This window comes from Protopterus annectens, chromosome 3.part0 (assembly GCF_019279795.1).
Source record: "Protopterus annectens isolate FY-2018-M chromosome 3.part0, PAN1.0, whole genome shotgun sequence".
In the NCBI taxonomy this organism is placed as follows: domain Eukaryota; kingdom Metazoa; phylum Chordata; order Ceratodontiformes; family Protopteridae; genus Protopterus; species Protopterus annectens.
In genome coordinates, this window is record NC_056731.1 from 1,917,114,424 (window position 1) to 1,917,138,738 (window position 24,315).

Sequence of the window (24,315 nt, forward strand, 5' to 3'; positions counted from 1 at the left end):
AATTGTCTGGCACGATGTTAGTGTCACCCTTAGTATTTTAAACTGGGGTGTGATTTTCAAAGCAGATGTTATCCAAGAATCTGTTAATTGAGCACACATTCTTACTCTGTACCAAGGCAAATGAAAAGTTGAGGTCACTTTACAACTCTCTGCCTTCCAACCACTGCAGAGATGACTGTAGTAAGCTCCTGTCAATTTTTCTGCAGATTAGGAGAGTTCACCATTAAATATAATAAGAAAAATAAAGAAGTCCACAAATAAGAGGAAAATTCCAGCAATGAAGGTAGGAAAGCACTAACCTGTCTAACAAAAATGTTTACTTCCAATGTGGGCATGTAAGTGCAAGATGAATGTAGCAGACAGTAGGACAGACAAAAGTGAAACATCTGGATACGTACTACATTCAGATGTGTGGCAGCTATGTTCAACCTCCTAGCAGAGATGTACTCTTCTGATAACACAGTTTCTATAGCCCACACTATTAAAGTGAAGCAACAATGGCTGCACAAGAATTTTAACAGTTTACCCCATCACCTACATAGTCTGCCAAAACGTCCTAGACATTCTGCCAAAAGGAAAGTTTAACCCAGCACACTAGGCTGTCAGAAATTATTTTGCCTCGACAAGGAGAACTCAGTGTGAGACTGCCTGCTGCCAGCAAATGTGATAGATGGGTTATGAAATATACAGTGGTATTTTATCTGATTATATAGTTATTAAACATATTAGCATTTTCTTTCCAACGGTTTCATTTTTTTTACAACTAAATGCATAATTTATATTTTCTTATCCTTTTAAAAACAACAGGTAACAAAGAAAATGAACAGTCATCAAAAGAAAATATTTAAAGATATAAAAAATAAGATGCTATGGAAAATAAAAGTTACCAAGCGAATGTGCTAATAGAAAGACATTCTCTGCCCATTCTGCTGCTGACAACTAAAGTAAATGCCCAGATGTGATACTACCATACTTTCTGACTAGCACACAATTATTTTCAAATTGTATCCAAATGGGACCACTAAAAGTAGATGAAGAAGTGCACTGACATTGTTACAGCTTAAGATGATAAAATCAGAAAGGGAGGGAGTTAAGTGCATTATCAAGAACATTCTCCTTCTCCAGGGATGAAAGGCCCACTGACCACTGTAAAACAGGGCAATTGTGCAAGATTCAGCTGCCAGGGTAGTTGAGGCATGATGACAGCTAATGACATCACGTTGATGATAATATCACATCAATAATAGCCCTTTTACAAAAACGAGGGAAGAAGGATCCAGTTTCGTTGACATACAAAAAGGCTCTCCACAGTGATAAAGCGCTACTTCCTACAAATATGCTTCTGACAAAAAAAAAAAAAAAAAAAAAAAAGACAGTTCAAATGTTTGTCCTTCCCACCTCCCAGAGTTGCAAGGCTGTGTGTGGGGTAAGGTTGGGGACAAGATGGAAATCAGTGGAGGACTGCATTTTGTTTTGTACAAGGTTGGACTTAAAAGTTGCTAGGACTTCATGGAGACAGCAATGGAATTCAACTTTAGGTGGAAAATACAACACTAATTTTATCTGAAAAAAAATGGGTTGATTACATTATAATTTAGTGACAACACCTCAGCAAAAAGGTTTGGTCTTTGATTTTTTTTTTTTTTGTGAAAATGGTTTAAATAAATAAAACACTGGAGTAAATATCACGCAAACAAATTATGTAATTTGAAACTAAGGAAAGAAAAAAATGCATGTTGAAGCAGTCACTCCTGACTGGCAATAATGGTCCATTTCCTTTTTGCCAGAAACACACAGTGAGTCATACTGTCAAAATAGTGCAATATTAGAAATGAAAGCAGAACTTCCTCCAAAATGTTATAAAAATGTCTTCCTTTCTGATAAAATCCTTTTTCACATTAATATATCTGAGTAAGAGAGGAACCTGCCCCAACATTTATTAGGTATAATTGATAAAGCACATTACCAAAACTGGATATGCCCAGTGAAAAACTGTCGTATCTGTGGGACTTGATGTTTTTTTTTTTTTAAATATTACCCACCACCTTAAAACATCTCTTCCATCTGGGTCTGATTTCAGTCAATGTAGCAAGAGATTGCTGGATCAGTTAAATACACAGTCACAAATGAATGCACCAGTCCCAAAATATGGCTCTGATCCTCTACTATATTACAGAAGATTGGGACCATTTGATCTTCTAAAGCAGCTTTTCAATTTTATGTTGTCTTTCTGAAATGCCTCTGTTGCTTTCCATGTGTCCGACAGAGGTATTTGGTACATTTATTGCCCTTGGTGGTTGTTTTCCACTCCAAAATTTGCATGTGGACAGCAGGTTTTGGTACAGGTTTGCAAACAGAAGGATTTGCACTAGCAAGTCTATCTATCTTTCATGCTTTGCTGCACCATAAGCTGGGTCATCAACTTCCATACACCTGAACATCCACGAGATAAAATTTCCTTTGGCAACAAGAACTTAAGAATGTTCTTCATTTGGTCTCAGGTGGATTGTACTCTGTCTCTCCGGATGAGACTTGGGAAATCCGCCTGGTGGAACCCCATAATCGCCTGGTGAACTGTCCTGTTCTTACCTGAAATGAAAGAAAGACAACAATAATTAATAAAGTCTTTAGCTTGACTGAATGTGTTGCAGTTTACAAAGATGACTGAACACTGTACTAAAATGAGCAATCTGTAATGCAAAATAAAACAGAACAATGGAAACAAATGAATGCTGGCTCGCACACTTGTAATCTTAAAATCTGATGCTAACATTTTAATATCAAGAAACACATTCTGCATCTAAAGTCATTATATTATTAAACATGTATTTGTTAAATACCAGGATTTTAACTAACTCTGAAAACAGTTTACATGAAAAAAGGCTGCTGTTGCAGAAGTGGAGGCATCATGGGCATCATAATTAAAGTACAGTTGTGTACACTTAACTATAAATGTAGATGTTCGAGTGTATTCACTGTTGCAGTCATTACATTTGGGTAATCTGCTGGCACTACACTCGAACATCTAAATTTATGCTAAGTGTACACAACTGTACTATGTTCTTCGTGTTTCACTGTTGCAGTCATTACATTTGGGTAGACTCCCAAAGCTATGGTTGGGAGGATGGATTACATTTGGGTAGATTCCCAAAGCTATATTTGGGAGGATTGATTTATACAGCATTAGGACCAGCTATAAGGCCCTGAAAGACTGCAGTGGCAAAGCCAGCTCTGGATTTAGAGAAAATTGGTAAATGATAATGCTTGGTGAAAGTATGTACTCAACTCCAAGTAGCAGCTTCTAGAATATCCCTGGTAGGAACACCTCTGAGAAAGGCTGCAGAAGTAGATGCAGCTCTGGTGGAATGAGATCTGATCCCCTGGGGGATAGGTGTTCCATGGTGCTTATACCAGAAATGAATGCAATTGCTTATCCATTTAGAAATAGTTTGTTTTGAAATAGCCTTCCACTCTGCCCCAGAAGCAAATGCCACTAACAATTGTTCAGATTTTCTTCGAAATTTAGTTCTGTCCAGTAGAATCTAAGTTGTCTGTGCACATTCAAGGAATGCAGAATCCGTTCCCCTTTGTTTTGTGGATTAGGACAGAAGGTTGGCAAATGAATGACTGGTTAAGAGCCACACTGGAAACCACCTTGGGCATGAAGGATGGATTGGTCCTCAGAGATACCCTGTCTGCATGAAAGATGATGAAAGGCTCCACTGCCATAAGGGTCTGTAATTCAGATATCCTTCTAGCTGAAGTGATTGCTAAGAGGAAGGCTGTTTTCCAACAAAGAAATTTTAAGTCTGCAGTAGCAGCTGGCTCGAAAGGAGGTAAAGTGAGCTTTTCCAAAACAAATTTAAGGTCCCAGGCAGGGGTAGGAGCTCTCCTGGGTGGTCTCAAGTTCTTTGCCCCTCTGAGATACTGTTTGAGCAGGAAAAGAGAAAAGAGGGGTGGTTCTGTGTTATAGTGAGCTGACATAGCTGAAGCGTGGATTTTAATACAGGAAGCATCTCAGTTAAGTATTGCAAAATCTGAGGTAAATTGGGTGCTGCTGTGCTCATCCCTAAAGATTGGTTCCAGGCACGGAATCTTTTCCATTAGTCAGCATAAGACTTTCTAGTACTAGGTCTTCTTGCCCCAAAGATGACATCCATCACAGGTTTGCTGAGGGATGCTAAGGGGGAATTTAAGTGATTAGTCAAGCTACAAGGTTCAATGTTGGGAGCTGAGGGTGCAGAATTTGTTTCTCCTGCTGAGACAGTAAGGAAGGTGTCTGAGGCAGGTGCCATGGAGATATTTGTGACACACAAAGCAGGAGTGGGTACCGGTGTTGGTGTGGCTAGTCTGGAGCAATCAAAATCATTTTGGTTTGTCCTGTTTGACTTTTAGCAGAACTCTGGAGAGCACAGACAGAGGGGGAAAGCCGTAGACTGATAGGTTTTTCCAGCTGAAGGACAGAGCATCCACTTTCCAGGCTTTTTTGTGAGGAGTCCTTGTGTAAAATTTGTCCAACTAGTAGTTCTGGGGGGAGGCAAACAGATGTATGTCTGGGATTCCCCATTTGCTTGTCAACATGTTGAAAATCCGTGGTTCCATTTTCCACTCATGTGGGTCCATGAGATTTCTGCTTAGTCCATCTGCCAGTGTATTCAGTTTTCCTGGCGGGAATTGAGCTTGTAGTTGCACTTGGTAGCTCAAGGCCATGTTCCACAATGCCATGCCTAGTCTGCAGAGAGGGTAGGAATGTGTACCCCCCTGCTTGTTTATGTACCACATAACCGTGGTGTTGTCCGTCTTTACCATTAGTTGTCCTGGATGAATGTAGTCCTTGAAGGCTGCCAGAGCATTCTGTACAGCTAACATTTCTTTTTGAGTGATATGTAGGTGCATTTAATTTGGGTTCCATTTGCCCTGAATGCACTTCCCTGCCAGGTGAGCCCCCCTACACAGTCTGATGCGTCTGTAGTGTGGGTTTGGGTGGCAGAGGGTAGTGTGAATGGCAGTCCCTTGTTTTGGTGGCAGGCCTCTGCCCACCATAGGAACTCCAGGCGTAGGCAAGGTTTGATAGGAATCATTGTTTCCAGGCTGTGACAATGTTGACTCCATAGACTTTTTAAGTACCACTGAAGTTTCCTCATACGCAGTCTTGCATAAGGAATTAGAAGAATGGAGGAGGCCATGAACCCCAAGGCTTGCAGTATTTGTCTTGCAGATAGCAGGGTTTTTGTGGCCACTTGTTTGAAGTAAGTTACCAAATGAATTTGCTTTTCTGCATGAGGAAAGCCATCTGGGCAGTTGTATTCAAGCTTGCACCCAGGAATGTAATCTGTTGAGAGGGTACCAGTTGTGATTTATTTTCGTTTATGGTGTACCCTAGACAAGTTAGAACCCTTTTTACAAATGCCAGATGATTTATAAGTATGGCCTGGTTTTCTGCCTGAATTAGACAATCGTCCAAGTATGGATATATTTGAATATTTCTTTGCCTGCAAAATGCAATTACTGGAGCCAGGCACTTTGTGAATACCCTGGGTGCAGTAGAGAAGCCAAAGAGCAGTGCAGAGAACTGATAATGCAAGTAGCCTGCTTTGAAGCGGAGGTATCTTCTGCATGATTCCACGACTGGGATATGCAGGTAAGCCTCTTTTAAATCTAGAGTTGCTAACCAGGCTTCTTTGCCTAGCATAGGAAGTAATTGGTGAGGAGTCAGCATCTTGAATTTTGGAATGTCCAGAAAGGTGTTTAGAGTAGACAGGTCCAGAATTGGATGCCATGATTTGTTTTTCTGGGTACCAGGAAAAGCCTGGAATAGAAACTTTGTCCCTTTTCCTCTCCTGGTACTGGTTGAATAGCCCCCATGTTTAAGAGGGAAAGTACTTGTTTCTGAGCCTCTGCCCAACTGATTTGGGAGCAGGTCTGGCCACCCGGTTGGTGTTGGCAACGTGTGGAAATGAAATCTGTATCCCTGGGACACTATATTTAAAACCCATTTGTCCTGGGTTATGAGTTCCCATTTTTTTGCATGAAGAGCAATCTTTCTCCCCAAAGGGGCGGCTAAAAGGTAAGTGCTTGGTAATTTTAAAGGAAAGTCATTGAGACTGTTTACCATAGGGGGGTGTCTTGTTATTTCCAGATTTGGAAGTGGAGGCCCCCCATTGCTTAGTTCTGAGAGTCCCTTTGGACTGAAACCTGGTGCTTTTGGTGTGTCTGGGATTGGCTTGAGTGGATCTGGAAGGAGCTGGAAAGGACCAATTCCTAGTAGGCCAGTGCTTACTAAATCTTGGAGGTTGCACTTGTAAGCAATCTTTTACAGTTTGCATAGATTTAGCTTTATCTTCCATCTTTTTTAGAACTTCTTCAGATTTATTGCCAAACAGGCGGTCCTGATTTAAAGGAGCATCCAACAATTTTGCTTTAACATGATCAGGCAGAGATTGCTCCTTAAGCCAAGCATGCCTTCTAAGCACAGACCCAGTAACAGCAGCCTTGCAAGAGGCCTCTAAAGAATCAAAACCATATTGCAAAGTATGTTTTCCAACTTGTTCAGCAGAATGCAATAAATCCTGTAAATCTTTATTTTCCACACAGTCAGAAATCAACATTATTTTCTGTTTGAGCAGTCCCATAATATGCTGTTGATATTTTAGCATATGAAATTGGCAGTTTAAAGCCCTGATTGCCAAGGTTGCAGAAGTATAAACCTTTTTACCCCATCTATGCAGCGCCCTGGAGTCTCTATCAGAAGGGGTAGGATTTTTAGCAGTAGAAGCCTTAATGCCCTTGGGCCCTGAGAAATGGTTTCTGGATCCGCAACAGGATTTTTGAAAAGGAACTTGTGGGATTCAGGAACCCTGTAGTATCTGTCAGGTTTACTGGGAGCTGGAGGCTGGGAATAAGGGGCCATACTGGATTCCGAAAACACATCAACAACAATGTCTACTACAGGAGGTACAGCCAAAGACCTATGCTGAGGTAGAAGAAGGAAATCCCTAAACCTCTTTTTAGATTCAGAAAATTCCTGACTTTCCTAGAGGAAATGCTCCCTTAAGGTATGTAAAGTTTCCCCAAAAGAAAAGTCCTCAGGGGGGAAGCAAAGGGAATGGAATCCTCTGCATCAGAATCCTCATAAGTAGGTATGGACAAATCTTGGTCATTGGAAGAATTAGAAGAAACAGAGTCCTGATCAGAAGCTTCATAGTCAAGCTCAGTCCTAGACCTCTTAGAAGGGGGGGGGGTTGACTACCCCTGATTAGAGTAATAAGATCTTCAGCTATTTTGATTATTTGTTTTTTTAGGCATAGGGGCCTGAACATGTAGCCTGGGCGTCAGTTTTTTAGACATAGATCGAGATTTAGGCCTTAGAATAGAAGGTAGAGTCGGTTTAATATGCAAGTCTGTAGGCATGAATACACCCTCAGAAGCCAGTGCCTGCACAGCGGCTCCAGACCCATCCAAGGTAGAGACATCCACGGGTTCCATAGGTGAAGCATCTCTTGGCATACCGGACTCCGAATGGGTTTCAGTAGAGGCCTGCGAGTCAGAAGTAGCGGGTATCAGGGGCTGTCGAAAGCGCCTCACTGAGTACTGGCGAACTGGTGACTGGCTTAGGAGAAGCGTTGTCAGCACTTTTGGACCTCGACTGCATGTCTCTGTCTTTTTCTTTGCGTTTTTTCGGAATTCCGGTAGTCAGATGGCTAACCGATGTCATTTCTGGATAATTAAACCGAGAACCGAAAAATTTAGAGGCAAAAATGTACCGATAATGGATAGTGCGCTCATTAAATAAAGCACAAAACCGACAGAAAGGTACGTCGTGATCAGGGCCTAGGCAAGGAATACAGTACAAATGAAAATCTTTATGAGGTATTTGCTTTCCACAAGTAATGCAATTATTAACTTTTACTGATATCGGTAAAGAGCAAGAAAAAGTTTCCCCAACGGGGTACTTAGCTTTAAGTTGAAGACTTTGGTTCTAAAACTCGAAAACGAAAATTTCAGGAGTTGGCCGACTGGCACTTGCGAACTGCTTCTGCTTCGGGCACCGCATGGCAAGAAAGACTGATGTAATGGCGTCGGCTGCATGTTTTATACCCCTGAAGACCTGACGTTGTGGAAGAAGGGACAGCAACTGACGTAGGACCCAAGACTTTGTTAATCAGGCCGACTGAGGGCAACCTGCCAGCAGATTACCCAAATGTAATGACTGCAACACTGAAACACGAAGAACATCAGAATGTTTACAAAAAACAATCTATTTTTCTTCCCACAGGGAGTTGAAAAGCATGGAATTATCATCTGTGGCGGCTGCAAGAAAATCCCCTTTACCTAGAGAGGCAGCAAACTCAGAGCTGAATATAAAATATTTGGGGGTGTTGCTGTAAGATGGATGTGGGTGATTTGATCTAAATGAAAAACTGTTCAGTGTGAATCCTTTTTTTTGATTATTTTGTTTCAGCTGAAAGTAGACTTGCTTCATGTAGATGTTCTTCGTTTTCCATTGCTGCAGTCCTTACTATTGGGTATAGTCCGCATCCAGTCGGGCCCCCATACCCAGAGTATAAGGGAAGAAGAGTCAGGGGGGCGATTAGAGTGACGCTCAGACGTCAGGTACCACGCGCAATGACCGCGCCCCTCAGTCTTTTTGCCGCGTGTGCCGATGCGGTGGCGGATCAGAAGTTTGTGCGTAGATTTCCTTTTAAATTCGAAATATTCATTTCAGACCCACTCAGAGCTAAGCGAAGTTGGAAGTTGGGGAACATTTTTTGTTTTTTGCCTCAGTATTTAACGGATGTCCGAAAAAGTGAATATAAAAGTTTCTGTGGGGAACAAAATACCTAATACCTCAATGGATTATTACAGTGTTTGTGTGACGCTGAGCCTGCCAGGCATTTGCGCTGGCTTTTTCTTGTGCTGCTAATAACTCAAATTAAATTAAGTAGTGGTGTAGAGGTGAATGTCATGTTTGGTTGGGACTGCAAAATGCCGCGGATGCTCCGGCCCTCGCCTTTTACAAGCGCTAAAGGACAAACAGCAAAGCCTAAAATTTGATGAACGCGGAAAGGGGATACAGACTTAAGATGGCTCAGTGGTTCAGCCAGAGGTTTCAGTGGAGCCCTTCTATGAGAGTCAGGCAGAAAACTTACTTTTACAGGATGTACCCTCACTTTTACGGGGCAGGGGTGAGGGGGCTTCAGGGCTGAGGTCTTCCCTCTTCTATTCTCTCAGTTAGGAGCCTCTCTCTTCTTATCCTCTAAAGCCACTTCTTTTAGGAGTTAACTTGGACCTCAAATTCAGTAGCACTTTTCCCTTTCAGTTCTCTGTCTGCCAAGAGATATGCTAGAATGGCAGAAGATTTGATTACTGGTGGTGATTGATTCCTCCTGATAAGAGGCCTAGAGAGAACCAGAGAGAAGGGTTTGAAACAGGTTCCAGACATAGATCTGCTCAAGTTTCTGATGCTGGAGTGCTGCTGGAGTTTCTTCACCTCCCTGATATTTTTCTCCTTTCAAAGTCCTTGCATTCCATGAGGTTTCTTTTAAATGGGAAGGCCAGCGCGAGGATTTCATTTTTGGCTAAGGGCCAGGCAGTAATGTTAAAGGTCAGACAGGACAGGAGGAGGATGATTTTGAATGTGTTGAATTGGGTTGAAGATGTTTGTGTGCCCTTGATTCACGGAATTTTTTTGCTGAGGCTTCCCTGAGCCTTGACCTTTGCCTCCTGCTCCTGTTAAACCTGATAAGAGCCTATAGGCCGCCCTAAGCTCTTCACTCAAGTATTTGTACCAGAAGGTCCTAGGTGTGTTCAAAGGTGTTAAGTGGGGCCTAAAGGTGTTAAGGCCTCTGTGGTTAAAAATCCTGTTAAGACCTAGGTGGAGGAAGAGGGTACGCGATAGGGGTGGAAAGAATTTGCTTTCAGGAGTAAACTGAAAGAAATTGTTCATATCCTTTCTATCAAAATTAATGGCTCTTCAATATCTTACTTCTACATTCATTCTCTAGGGATTTATTCTTTTTGTGTAATGATTTGCTGTAATAACTTATTTGTTAGTTTATGTGTGTGAGCAAGCATTGTTTCAGATGCTTTCAGTTTCTTGTTTCTGCAGCAAGGCCTCGAGGGGTGGGTTTGACTAGTTCTGGTTACCGCAGGCATGCCTGGTTGAGGGATCGTTGAAATTGTTACTTCACAACCTTTGATTGGATGGAAGCAAACAGTCTGTTGTGTGTATTTGTTTGTTACAGTTTTAAAGAAATGGAGGACAAAATGGAGTCTATAGAAACTGTTTTGCAAAGTTTGCAGTGGCAGTCGCTAGCCCTTTTTTAAGCTCAGTAGATTAGTGTATCACATGCTTATGATCCTCCCTTATGACCAGGGGGTTTCGTAGGAGCTTCAAAGTGGTTCTTTTAGGGCTGCCTACAGGAGTATGCAGGCCTGCCTGCCTTTTCAGCTGGTGGGCCTTTGGTCAGTCCTTTCTTACAACAGACCTTGCTATTGCCTTTTTCATTATAAGGTAATTCTCTGCCTGGCAGTGTTGTTAGAGGACTGGTGTGTCTCAAAGATTTGCATTCCTGTGTCAATTCAAGTTTTTCTAGGTGGATTGGCTTTTGTAGTCCCTTTGGGATTTATCATTAGAACATTATCTGGACATTCCCTAGTACAGATATCTACGTAGGGTTAACTGCTTTTTATTTATCTTTCCTCGGGGTGACATTCCAAGGATCAAGGAAGCATGAACTTGAGTTCAGACAGCTTTTAAAGCATTACTGGATCGTTTCTTACTTTCCTTTCTCTCTCAAGGAAGCTTACCATGTTGCGTGTGCCTAGCATTAGAGTCCTGCTTCTTTATTTCAGCTGCTGGAAAATTTTCTCTGTGCTGGGATTGCTATTGTTAGTGCCTGATCTACTTTCAAACAGGTCTTTATTTGTCTTTTTCAGTTCCAATAGCCAAGATAGTTCCAGGATTCCTCAGCTGCAGAATAATTTACTCCCTTGCCTGAAGAAAGCTTAGTGGTTCATGTACTTTCTTTTCTTCCTATTCTCTTTACACCCCTTGGTTGTTCTAGTTTTGGTACAGCAGCCCAGTGCCCCCAGCCTTCTCAATTCTCCTGCTAAGATGTGCAGGCAGATGTGTGAGATATGACGCGTCATGCGCGATAGTACCTTTACACTGATCGCCAGTTCAGACTGCCATCAGAGACACTAAAGTCCTCACCTGGTAACTCGGCCCACTGATGACTATACCCAGCCTGACAGGACTCATCTCATCAGTCCCCGTAGTTCTAGATTTGCCAAACAACCTAAGGCTTAACGGTAGCAATGGCCTCAAAAGGTGGGGACAATGAAAATGTATGGACATATGGACACATTCAAATAGGATCTTGCCTTCAAATGTTATTTTTGCCTTCAAAGAATACCTACTACATTACCAGATATGACCCGTGTGAGGCTTAGTCAGATTGGCCTGAGGCGAGTCAGATTTCATTACATGGGGCCTCAACAGGAATTGACTGAGGATACAAATGGAAAACAAGTATAAGACAAGTCTACATTGCCATGCAGGCAAGATGTTAGACATCCAGCCAGCAGATACAAGCATCATGAGTTACTTCTTCCAGGGCAGCTGTTGATTCCAGTGACAACACAAGGCTTTTGTGGACTCAGCACACACAAGGGGAACACATTCTTACACTCAATGCTCAATGGGGAATGATTTTATGGGAGCCGTGGCTAACTTTGCACCCTACTAATTCATACGTGTGCAATTCTGAACTCTCATCAAGGTCCTTAGCAGATGCTTAAGCAGAGAAATCATGGGATCCCACAAGTGACAGCCGATGGATCCCATGCTCAAAGATTGAAATGTCACAGTGGGGAACCAAGACATGACACTGTCATGGGGAACACAATTGGCACGCCCAATCGCTTCCGCTTCAACGCTACAGCTTGCAACCAGTTTTGTACAGTTTTCAGTCATCATCACCTATCTGTGAGTTGGACTTCCACTCTCTTTCTTCTTCCAAAGGTACTGTTAGTGTATATCTAAGAATTTTGAGGCTAAGGATGACGGACATTCCATTCAGATTCAAGATTGGCAAGGATTATTGATTCTACCACTGAGTGCCTTAGCACAAGCTCATGGCCTCTCTACTACGGAGTTCCATCTGCTTCTCCCAAAGTTCCATCTTGATTCCACATCTGTTTTCCCAGCAAGACGTGACAGCTCTGCAATATTGTGTCACTTAACACATCTGACAGCAACTCCTATCTGAGTTTTAACACAGCAGGTCTCAACTTCAAACCTTAGCACAAATGTGATTGACGCAGCAAAAATTCGATAATAGAAGTTTTAAAAGCAAAGAAAGAGGGAAGTTCAATTTTGCATTTTTGTTTGGCTCTCAATATCTTCAATACTGGAGTAGGGCTCTGCCTTTCATTATTTTAAGATTCATGCTGCAGCAATCTCAGCTCACTTCTCAGTTGTAAGACCATTGTTTGCGTGCACCTTGCAGCTCCGTTTCTAGAGGGGCAAAAATTTGTTTCCCATCCTTAAGTTTCCAGCCCTTAGGCAATGGGCAATTTTATGTGTTGGAGTGACTTACTCTACTTCCTGCTTCTGATCTCAATTTTGTGTTGGAAAAACTTACTCTCAACCTTTGCTTTTGCTCTGGCTGCTTTCTTGAGATATTTGTCTGAGTTGATATTACTGCCCAGTATAGTATATTTAGGCAGCCATAAGGATAGGTATCATTACGTACTTATCCTCAAGAGGTGCCTTTTCCATTTTCTTAGGGTGTGGTTTTTAATGGAAACTAGCAATTTATTCATTGTTATTCCCACTTTTTTTTGTGGCGGGAAACTATTTATTTTACTTTACGTACTACAGGCAATTGCAAGTATTATAAAGAGGAAAAGCAAGGATATTAGGCAACAGGCACAAGGAGTTTGTTTTTTTTTGCTTTGAGTCTTATACTAGCAAGCCTGCAGCAAAACAAACTATTTCTAGGGTTATTTGGCTTTTGCATTGCATTTTGTTATTCCACCATGGATTGGCAGTTTTTACTGGGATTAGGCCTCATTTAGGGCTGGCTCCACTTCACTCAACAGCATTTCTTGGCATTGGCAACTATTTGGCTAGGGCTACTTGCAGTTCAAGTACACATTTCTCTTTCTATAGCAGCTACTTGACTTCAGTCTTTCCTAAGTCTACTTCTCTTTGTTGTTTTCCGTTGGCATAAGGCATGTTGTCAGCTCCGTTTTTGCATGATTTGCCTCCCTCCCTTAATTTCTGCCTTTGCACAGCCACCATTAGGAGGGACTGCAGCACAAGAAAAAAAGAACGGAGTACATGTTTTTGGCCTACCATAAATGTAGATGTTCGATGATCTGTCTGCTGCAGACATTTTTACCCCTTCATACTCCCTATGTTTAGGGGTGTTTGTGTAGTTGAGTTTACCTGTAGTTATTTTGTGTATATATGTATTGTTCTGGTTTTGGTATGGGGTATTTTGGTAGTTTCACACACATAGTGGTATAAGGAAATGTGTTCCATTCAAAAATAGCCTTTTTTTACTATGTGTCTCCCATCCTCAACCTTTTGTTTCAACTGGAACAGGACTTCTATTATTCACATTTAAGACCAGTGACCTAGATCTTGCAGCATCTTAATACATTCAGAAACAGTTTCAAAACACTGTTCAGACTTTATGAAAGACTGAATAAAAATTGAGTCTCTTTATTCATTCATTTATTAACTGCTTTAGTTTACCAGGAAAGTCTGACTGGTCACCGGTACCCTTTGGCAATGGAAGCCCTAGAAGAAAAGCTCCAATTACAGAAAGATAATACAGCATAGTAGCACAATAACATTTTACAGCAATTAAATAATATAATATTCTAGCATAGAAAATCTGACACAGTGGTAGACAACAGTACTACGGAAATCATGCATACATTTTAAAATACGAAACACTATCAGAGTTGTTTGATTTACAGAGTGTTATGCAGAGCTCTGTATTAGGCTATTATAAAGCAGAATAGCTTATATTTTACAGATGCCTTGGAATACTGGCAGGTCACTTGTGAGAAGAGAAAAAGATATAAAAACAGAGATAAATTTAATCAATAAGATGTAGTTAGATATAGACAGAAGAGAAAACAGCTTTGCATATAGGTCACATTGTTAAACTAAGTATGAAAAGGGAATAGTGCAAGGAAGAGAGTGTAAGTTCCAATTTGGTTATGGAGAGAGAGGGTGGAAGTAAGACTGGGGTCAGGAGGTGGTTAGCAGAACTACTGGAATGGGAGAGAGAAAATGTTAGTCATCTTGGAGTGCAGCAGAAACATAACCAGGAATTCATCATATGTTGTTTTAAGTCATTTTTGAAAAAAAAAGGCAGTTATGTACTCACCATAACATTCCATCTGTGTTATCCATGTTCTTCCTCAATGAATGGGTTCTGATCCAACCATCAGATCTGATTTGGTCACTTTCTACAGATTCTAGGATCTGAATCTCTAGCTTCTCCCTTACCCATAATGCCCCTGATCATCACAATACCTCAGATCGAGTCTGCTGCTATTATATACATTATAATAATATATTAAAATAGTGACACTATGACAGGAAAGTGATAGCTGAAAGATCAGGAGCTCAGACAGGAACTACAGTTCCTAGCCGTTCAACCCTAGGAGAGACCTGACGGAAAAGGACAGGGGGAAGAAGGGAGGGAAGTTGAGAAAGAATGAAAATGGACAACACAGAAGGAATGTTATGGTGAGTACATAACTTCTTTATCTGATGTTGCCATTTTTGTTTATTCCTCAACGAATGGAACAGTCTCCCCAGCTACAGTAACCAGTAACCCTGGGTGGCATTCATGGAAGGATGTTCTGAGCACTGTAGAACCAAAGGCACCTCTCTTCCTGGAAATGATGTCTAATTTGTAACGCGCAATAAAGGTATGAGCATTTAACCAAGAGGCAGCTGCACAAATATCGTCAATAAAGGCTCTTGCCCAAAAGGCTGCTGAAGTACACATTGACCTGGTTGAACGTGCCTTCAGTTGTTTAGGTAATGCAATACCTTTCAAGGAACAAACACAGGAAATGCAGTCTAGTGATCCATTTATCTAGGGTAGTTTTAGAAAGTGGTCTTCCCATCATTCTTAGAAAAGGAAACAAATAGTTGCTCAGATTTTCTGAATGCTTTGAATCTGCCAGGTAAAAACCCAATTGTGTATGTACATCAAGAATTCAAATTTAGGGAGAAAAACTGGCAAACTGATGACCTGATTGATATTGTTTTCAGAGATGACTTTTGTTAAAAAGGAAAGATTTGTGCGTAAAGTGAATCTATCTTTGTGAAAAATCAAATAAGGTGGCTTTGGAAGACAGTGCTTAGAGTTCTGATACCCAGCTTGTAGAAGTTATAGCTACCAAAAACATAGGCGGTCCATAAAAAAACTTGAGATTCACTTTAGCTGATGGTTCAAAAGGGGAGTGTACTAAGGCTTGTAAAACCATGGTGAGGTCCCAAGATGGACATCCTTTATTGGAGGCCTAAGTAATAAAGTACTCCTAAGGAATGCTTTACACAATTTAGATGATGCAAAAGAGAAAGCATTATCCCTTATATGACATTCAATATGACTGCCAGTTGAACTTTAATAGTGGAAAAACTTGCTCTGGCCTGGAAAATGGAAGCAAGGAAGTCTAGAACTGCTGGATTTAGAGCAGTGAAGGGATCTAATTGTTTCTGATGAGCCCAAATAGCGAATCTTCCCCATTTGCTCTTCTAAACTTTTCCAGTACAAATTTTTCAAACTGGGGAAGAAAGCCTGGATTGTCTAGCGATCATTGGAATTGGAGAAGTGAATCAGTCGAACTGAGGTCTACAGTATCTGGGGTTGTCCTGATGGGTGAGATAGGAGGTCTGGACTGGGATCCAGTGTCCAAGGGGAATTTATTAAATGAAAGCAAAGGAAGGGAAATTATACCTCTCAAGGCCAAAAGGGAGCAATGAGGATCACTCTGCTCTTCAACTGAAGTGCTTTCTGAAGAAATTTGGGGATGAAATGCAGGGGAGAGTAAACATAAAGGAGACTGGAAGGACAAACATGGACTACAGCATCTCTCGGTGATTGCCCCATGAGGAGGGATAAGGGCAAAAAACTTGCTGCATTTGTTGTTGAAGGGGGATGCAAACAGGTTGCAGCAAGACTGACCTCACTTGTGGAAGATCATGTTTGCCACCGATTGTTTGAGAGACCACTCATTCGTGAGGCATGAGGATGGTCCTGCTGAGCCTGTTTGCTATAATATTGGACCTCCCTGGTATGTGCTTTGCCATTAGAAAGTCATTGGAAGAGATCACCCACTGCCACACCCTCACTGCTTCTCGACAAAGTGGGTAGGAACTGATATGCAGATTTATATCTTCTACTGACCACGTGCCTTGAACAGTCCGTCCTGGGTAATGCCCCCTCACCCCAACTGGGAGGCATGTGTAGTCAAAGTGACACTGGTGAGAGGAAGTATAAATGGATGACCTAACTCGATCTCCTCTGAGTGGGCTCACCAAAGAAGAGAATTTATGCACACTTGAGACACTTTTATGGGGTGAATCACAGGATAAAGATGAAATGACCACTGCACTGCTAGAGTCCATTGCAGAATTTGCATGTGTAAGCAGGCAGTAGCAGTCAAAGTTATAATGGCAGCCATCAAGTCTAATGCTTTAAGGATCAATTTTGGCAGGGATACTGGAATACAAAGAACTTGCCTGATGTGTGTCCTCAATGTAAGAATTCTGTTCTGAGGCAGAAAAGCTAGACAACTGACTGTGTCCATGCAAACTCCTCTGAAGTCTATTACCTGAACCGGTTGAAGATGAGATCTGAGCATGTTGATGGCAATTCCCAGCGAGAGTGCCAGGTGAATTAAATAATCTCTGTCTTTTATTAGAAGATGCTTAGTTGGTGTGGCAAGGAGCCAGTCATCTAAATAGGGAAATACTCTGAATTCAAGAAGTCTCAGGTGAGCTGCTACCACTGCCATGCATTTGGTGAACCCCCAGTACCTTCTGTAGCACTGGGGGTTGCAGTGAGACCAAAGGGGCAGAATGGACTAGACCATGATCATCCAGAATTTGGAGTTCTTTAAGAATTGGTTCAGATAACTTGGATCCAAAATTAGTCTTAGGTCCCCTGTCTTTTTGGCACTAAAAAGAACCTTGAGTAAATTCCGGATCCTGTTTGGTCTGGTGGGACCTCCTGGATGACTCTTTTGTCTAGCAACTTTGCAATGTCTTGAGCTGCTAGCGCTCTCTGATTAGGAGAAATACTGGGGAGAATTTTCTTTTGTTTTACTAGAATTTGTAAAAAGGGAATGAAATATCCCCTGGATATGATCCTTTGCACCCAAAAGTTGTTTGTGATGGCTAGCCAGGCATGTTGGTGCAAAGATAAGCACCCCCTGACTGCCTCCAGATAGGAATAGTCAGGCAACCTTTCAGGAATGTTAGAAGGACCTGTCTGAGAAAGAATCTCGAGATCCTTGATTCTTCATATCCCCTCTGCCCTGTGGGTGACATCTACCATTATAACTATTTCTCCCTCTGCCTCTGGGAGAAATGTCTCCATGTGACTCCTGGAAAGAACCTTGAGACGTCTTAAACAACATTTTCTTACCACCTTGCTCATTTCTAGAAAAGGGTCTCTGTAGGATAGAAAAGTGAATTCCAACAGCAGAGAAAATGTTTCTGTCCTGTTCACTATGGAAGAGACTCTCTAACAGTGTTGAGCCAAACAATGACAATCCATCAAAGGGAGCATTGATGAATGACACCTTGAAGGGTTCAATGAAATCACAGAACCGCATCCAGGCATGTCTCCTTAAAGCTATACCTGAACTGGTGTCCTTGATGTACCTTCTGTAGCATGCAAGATTAAACTCATGGATCCATATGAAATGGACTGTAGGGTGGCCATCACAAGTAAAAGGATTTCTGTTTCTCTACAGACATGGACCCTGGGATAGAGTTAGAGAGTTCCTTTATTAAGTCCCTCTGTATTCTGGTGAAATGTGCCAGGTAGTTCAGCGACTGCAATGCGAAAGTCACTGATGCATAAATCCATTTCCCAAATCTGTCCAAAGCTTTAGACTCCCTGTTAGGGGGATGGACAGTGGAGCTCTGTTCTCCAAGCTTCTTCTTTGTGGTTGCTGCAACAACCACTGTATCTATAGGAATTCCTTTCATCCAGTGCGGTTTATCTGCTGGGGCACTTAGTACTTTATTCTGGTGTTTTGGGATAGGTTACATGGATTCCGGCTCCTTCCACACCCTTCAGGAGACAAGATCTATAAGCTCATCCATGGGGGGGAGGGGGGGTAACCCAAGATGTAGATGGGCCAGACCCGAAGGCTTCCAAAAAAACAGATTCCTCCTGGGAAGGGGTTTGGGCAGACCAACCACCTTTCTGGCGAAGGATCTCTAGGATGTCTCCAAATGAGACATCTTCAAGTGGAGATCAAAAGGACCCTTTCCCCCTCATCAAAGTCAGTGTGTTCTGTGAGGGATTCCTGTGGGGAATCCAGGTCCCTCCTCTTGCATGTTCTCTTACGATGGACCTACTGAGTGGGATGTTCCAGGGAGGTATTGGAAGAGACAGGGAGCGCCATAGGTGGAGCTGTTTGGATGCCCTTCTGGGCTGGCTGTCCCTGAGGTGTAGGATGTGAAGGCTCAGATATGGGATCTAGAGAAGGAACACCGTACAGATTCATCGAGGGGAGAGTCGACAATACTCTTGGCTGAGAGAAGACCCTCTCCACCACCTTGAAGGCAGAGGGACCCGGAGAAACCAAGGACAATCCCTTGGGAGCCGAGACTCTCAGTGCAGACAATCCCCGATTCCCCTCGCTGATGGAGGAGTTTGAGCCAAGCAATCAAGCGCCGAAGCTCCAAAAGGAAGTAATTGCTCCAAAAACTTTGGATTCACAGTCAGCCTTTCAGGACCAACGCCAAACCCTTTGGTTCTGTGAACCATCATGCTCCAACACAGTCTGAGCTGACTGGGTCAGGAATTAGTCAGAATCAAAGTAGGAAGAACTCTCAGATCAGTCGTATCGACTGCTGTACCCTTCAGATCCATGGGTTCTGAAACGGGTGCCCGGATCACAGAAAGCAAATAATGGGTAGAAAAGCAGGATGACAGCTCATAGGTTCATAGGTGTTTACTGGGCTAATGACAACATCCCAAATCTCTGACAAGTTCTGATACCCTTGATAACTGTAAGCATGGGCCTGGGAGATGAACCATTTACAGGTTACCTGTGCCCATTAGAGACATAGGTGCCAAACTAGGGATGAGCTTCTGGTATCCCATCCAATTATCCAAGTTGCACATGAATTGAGTTAGGGAGGAACTCTGCTTCACATGGATCGGGAGCCTGTTCCATAGATGGGTAGTCTCTGGGATACATACCTATCTCTCCAGCAGGTCCTATTTATATCACAGGCAAGGTTTAAGGCTTTAGAATGGGTAATTCTGTTGCTGTTTGTTTTGTGGATATGCAGAAAATCCACCAGAGTGGGGTTTGGCAATGCCCTGTATGCCAGGCATGGATCTCCCCTCAAAAGCCTGTAGGAGACAGAATACAGGGATAAGGCCTTGAAGCGGTCTGCACAGGACATTTTACTTACGCCATGTATTCTTTTAATGAGGAACCTCTGTGGACGTTCCAATTGTTGGATATGTCTGGTTAGGTACATACCAAAGGGGGCATAAATGCCAAATAAAGTGAAATAATGACTTCCTTGGACTTAGATATCATACCTTTATTTATAACGCAACATAGAATGATTTCCTAACTACTGTAGACACGTGATGGTCAAAGGCTAGATTACTATCTATGTGTGCCCCTTAGTCCCCGACTACTGGGTCAACTCTCTAAGGGGTCTGTTGTCAATATGATATTTACCATGGATGGATGACTTCCCAAAGGATACTATTATGCATTTCTTGGAATTTAGTTTTAGTCCATGGCCCTGACACCAGTTGTTTGTCTGTGTCAGCCCCTCCTGAAGAACATTTGTGTCAGTGTGACATTTGCAATCATCTGCAAATTTAGTCAGCCAGAGGCCAGTGACATTGGCCTTGACATCTGAGAAGTAAATTCCAAAAAGGAGAGGTCCAACGACTGATCCCTGAAGGGCTTCACTTGTGACTGGTCTCTTTGTATAGGTGGACTCCCCAATTCTAACTTCCTGGGTCCTGTCTGTGAGCTAGTTGGCTATCCACCATGTGACTTACCACTTGAGTCTGTCAACAATGCCCAAGTCGGGTACTGTGTCAAATGCCTTGGCCAGGTCAAAGTAGGCAATGTGAATGATTCTGCCCTCATCCATTGCTTTGGTGACCTCCTCAAAGAAGTCCACCAGGTTGAGTACGCATGATCTGTACTTGACAAAACCAAACTGGGTTGGGTCCAGTGTCTGGAGGTTTACTATATCTGTATCGATCATCTCCATGATAATTCTTTCCATGGATTTACATACAAGACTACTGACAGTTATGGGTCTGTAGTTTCCAGGGTCTGTAGCTGGCTCACCTTTGTGCAGAGAGATGACTGTTGCCTTTCTCCATTCATGAGGCATGAAGCCTGTTTGCAGGCTACAGTTATGGCATGAAGCCTGTTTGGAGGCTACAGTTAAATAGTAATTCTAGAGGCCTTGACAGGTTATGTTCCATGCTATTTACAAGGTATCCTGGGATATTGTCTGGGTCTGTGGATGTAGTGTTCTTGGTCTTAGAGAGAGCATTAAGGATCTGTTCCCTAGTGATAGTAGGGGGAATTATACTTGATGATTATTCCTGAGCGAAAGTTGAGGGGAAGTGAGGGGTAAAGCTGGAGATTAATTTATCAGCCAGGAGGTTTGCTATATCGTCTGGCTCAGTACAGGTAGCTCCATTTACAATGAGCTATGCACACAATTGTGTATTGCCTTTGAGGTTGTGGACATTAGCTAAAGACTGCTTTGTGGTTGTCCTTGGCCTTAGGAGGCCAAATTTACCTCATATTTGGCTTTGGTAAACTATTTGTCCTCTGAGTTGTTGGTTTAGATGATGAGAGTGCTTTTACCCTGCTGGGCGCTACATCTCCTAATTTTTGCCATGACTTTCTTCCTTCTGTTATACAGCCGATTGATTGTGCGATCCCACCAGGGTGGCTTGTTTTTTTGAGTTAGTTCTGTACTTCTTCCTGGTGGGTACAGCTGCCTCTATGCAGCTATTAACATGCTTGTACAGGGTTTGTGTAAACAGTTTTGCATAGGAAGCAGCGTTCTCAGGATTTATGGGGATTTGAAATTTTGTCAGGTTCTCATTTAATAGCAAGAGGTTATCCTTAGAGTAGTTCCTGAATATTGCAGGTTTAGCTGGGGTTCCAGGTTTTATTTTTACTTCAAGGGACACCATTTTGTTATCGGACCTTACCAAACAGGAATTACAGTAGGGGGTGTGCAGCAGTGTCCCATATTAGTGAGGATCAGAGACAGTATGTCTGCACCCCTGGTTGGTGTACTGACTATCTGGTCCATGGAGTTTGTATTTACAAAATCCACTAATCTCTGTGCATGTACATTTGGTGTTGTACAGGATTCCCAGTTAATAGTGGGGTAATTAAAGTACACCCATGAATATGGTATCGGGTTGGATGGCTAGTGTTTCTAATATGTTTAAATACATGGTATGAGTTCCCTGGGTCATAGAGGGGGATCTATAGCTTGTAAGAAGTGATATTGGATTTTACCTATGGTGATTTAAACACGGAGCAGCTCAAGTGTATTGTGTGGTGCAAGTCACCACATCATCCAATATTCTACTCATTGGAGACTCCATTGTGACACACACTGATGTCTCTCTCACCAGGCTGAGTAAGGAGAAAGTTACTGTCACAGTTGCTCATCAGGGGCTAGGATCTGCCACATTATGCATGCACTCAGGTTGCTGCACCACAATTACCAATGTGACTCAGTCATAGTCCATGTGGGATTAAATAATCTGAGACGTACCTCCCTAGACTATATGAAGAAAGATGTCATGGTTTCCCAGAGAAAGAAATTGCTTATGTGGCGGTTCACTGTTATGACAGTTCACATCTTAAGGGTCGATGAATAGGCGTTCAATGGAACGCCTCTTCGAGGATATAATACAGACCCAATATAGGGCCAGTATAGCAGTGTCAATAATAAGTAAGCTGAGTCTTATGGTTTTTTTCTGATAGAGCTAATTAGGTACTGAATTGTTTGATACAACCAGCCTAGTTTCTGGTTGTTTTTTTAAGGATTGCTGAATATGCACCTCAAATGTTTGTGTGACATCTAACAGTTTAGTGTGAGAAATAACATCAATGATAGGGCTAAATTAGTGAGAAGATGAAGAATTGGGTCTTATAAGAAGCAAATGACTTGTAGAATACAGGAGTAGCTTGGTTTTTTTGGATTTAGTATTATTTGCGAGTTGTTGAGCTAGGATTCAATAGGAGAAAGATTCTAAGATATTTAAATGTAGAGTGGAGAGTTTGGATGCAGTGCAGATCAGGGTGTTGTCATCTACATACTGAATCAAAGTGGCAGTCTGCAGGTCAGTTGCTCAACAGTAGGGGACTTAGGACTGATCCTTGGTGGACTACAATAGAGATGGGAAAGATAACCATTGAAACTGTAATTTCTGACTGCTTGAACACTATCAGATCAGTCAAAAGCAGTTGGGGGGGGTTGGGTTAGGGTAGGTCAATTTTGTGCAATGTATTTGGTGAGATATGGTGTCAAAGGCTTTAGATAAGTACAGGAATAGGGCAGAGACAAGGCTAACCTTGTTTTGGCACTGGTTGACTGCACTGACAATGTGTAATAATCCTGTGGTAGTTCTCTGGCTAGGAGGGAAACCATGCTGTATTGGTGACAGTAAGCTACTGTCAAGTACATCATGTGATAGCTGTGTATGAATACAGCTTTCAAGAACTTCTGACAAGGATAAAAGAATAGCTATGGGTCTAAAGTTACACAAATTTGTAGAGATTCCTGTTTTGTATAGGTGCAAAACATTTTTTTCAAAGGGAGACATAACCTTTTTTATTGATTGATTTATTAGAATTGATACAGGGTAAGCAAGGTTATCAGCTGCTAACTTTATATATTTGTATGGGAGGTTAACTGCAGGGAGTGTGGTCAGTTTGAGCCTTTGGAGTTGTTTTTAATAGTGGAAATGGGACAGGTTTGAAGGAAAATTTGTTAATGTGTGAGTTGCAGCACTGTCTGGAAATGGTGTTTGTGGATGGATTACCTTTCAGTAATGAGGTGACAGATTTGATAACGTGTTCAATGAAGTAGCCTGCAAATTTTTTTTTTTGGGGGGGGGGGGGCACCTGGTGAAGGGTTTGCTTGGTTGCCAGGTTTGAGAAAATTATTGATGGAGGACCAGAACTGTTTGGGGTTATTTCACTGGTCTCTGACTAGAAGCTAGTGTAGTAGGTTTTTTATAATTTGATCTTTGTTTGCTGCAGCCAGGCTTCCTGTGTTTCAACTCTCACTGTCATGATTTTTTGGTGCTAGTAGATAGCCAATGGGCAGGGTTGTTTTTTATTCTATTACATCTGACTGGGGCTTGTTTACAGAGTTACAGAGTATGAAAAGAAAGATCTGGTAAAATTACTGGGTAGTGTCATGCAGTTGTAAGGGTTTGAGAAAGTTCCACATGATTTGCTGGAGGGTGGAGTATTAATGTTCTAGGCTGGATAAGTTTTGTACAAGACTATACTGCTGACTTTTACAGTGGTTTAGGGAACCTCTTAGTGAATGTTGGGAGGTGGTTAGTTAAGTTGTCTGGGGATGTGCTTGAATCAGAGAAGTTGTTGGGTTTATTGACAAGAATACAGTCCAGTGTTGTCACTGTACTGTTGGTCAGTGTTTGAATAGGTTGTTGGAAGCTGTACACGTTTATTGAGGGGGAGAGAGGGAGCTGCAGGTAGTGGCCCATTTGATGTTTAGTTCATGGCTACATGAGGGTTATTAAAGGACTTACAAAGACAGTATGTCTCTGGCTGTGTTGGTGCTATTGCCTGGTGGAATATATACTGCAAATATACATAAGGTCTTGTGGATGTTTTATCTGAGAAGGGAAATAAGGAGTTCTGCACTGTTGATGGATCTCTTGCAGAAGGGTACCACTTTACTAGTTTATGCACTACTCTTAGCACATGGACAGCACTTGCTTATCTTATAATCTCAGTTACGATAAGGCAGACAAACTTGTC

General features: G+C 42.1%; 1 protein-coding gene across 1 annotated transcript in view; it reads right to left on the reverse strand.

The window, feature by feature from the left end:
* Positions 1-1,912: 1,912 nt before the first annotated feature.
* The window catches only part of NBEAL2 (neurobeachin like 2), a 3,059,867-nt gene continuing 3,037,464 nt past the window's right edge, over positions 1,913-24,315 (reverse strand). Inside the window, exon 55 of the mRNA XM_044066003.1 lies at positions 1,913-2,589. Coding sequence (XP_043921938.1) covers positions 2,488-2,589 — 102 coding nt within the window. The 3' untranslated portion in view covers positions 1,913-2,487. The remainder of the gene's footprint in view (positions 2,590-24,315) is intronic.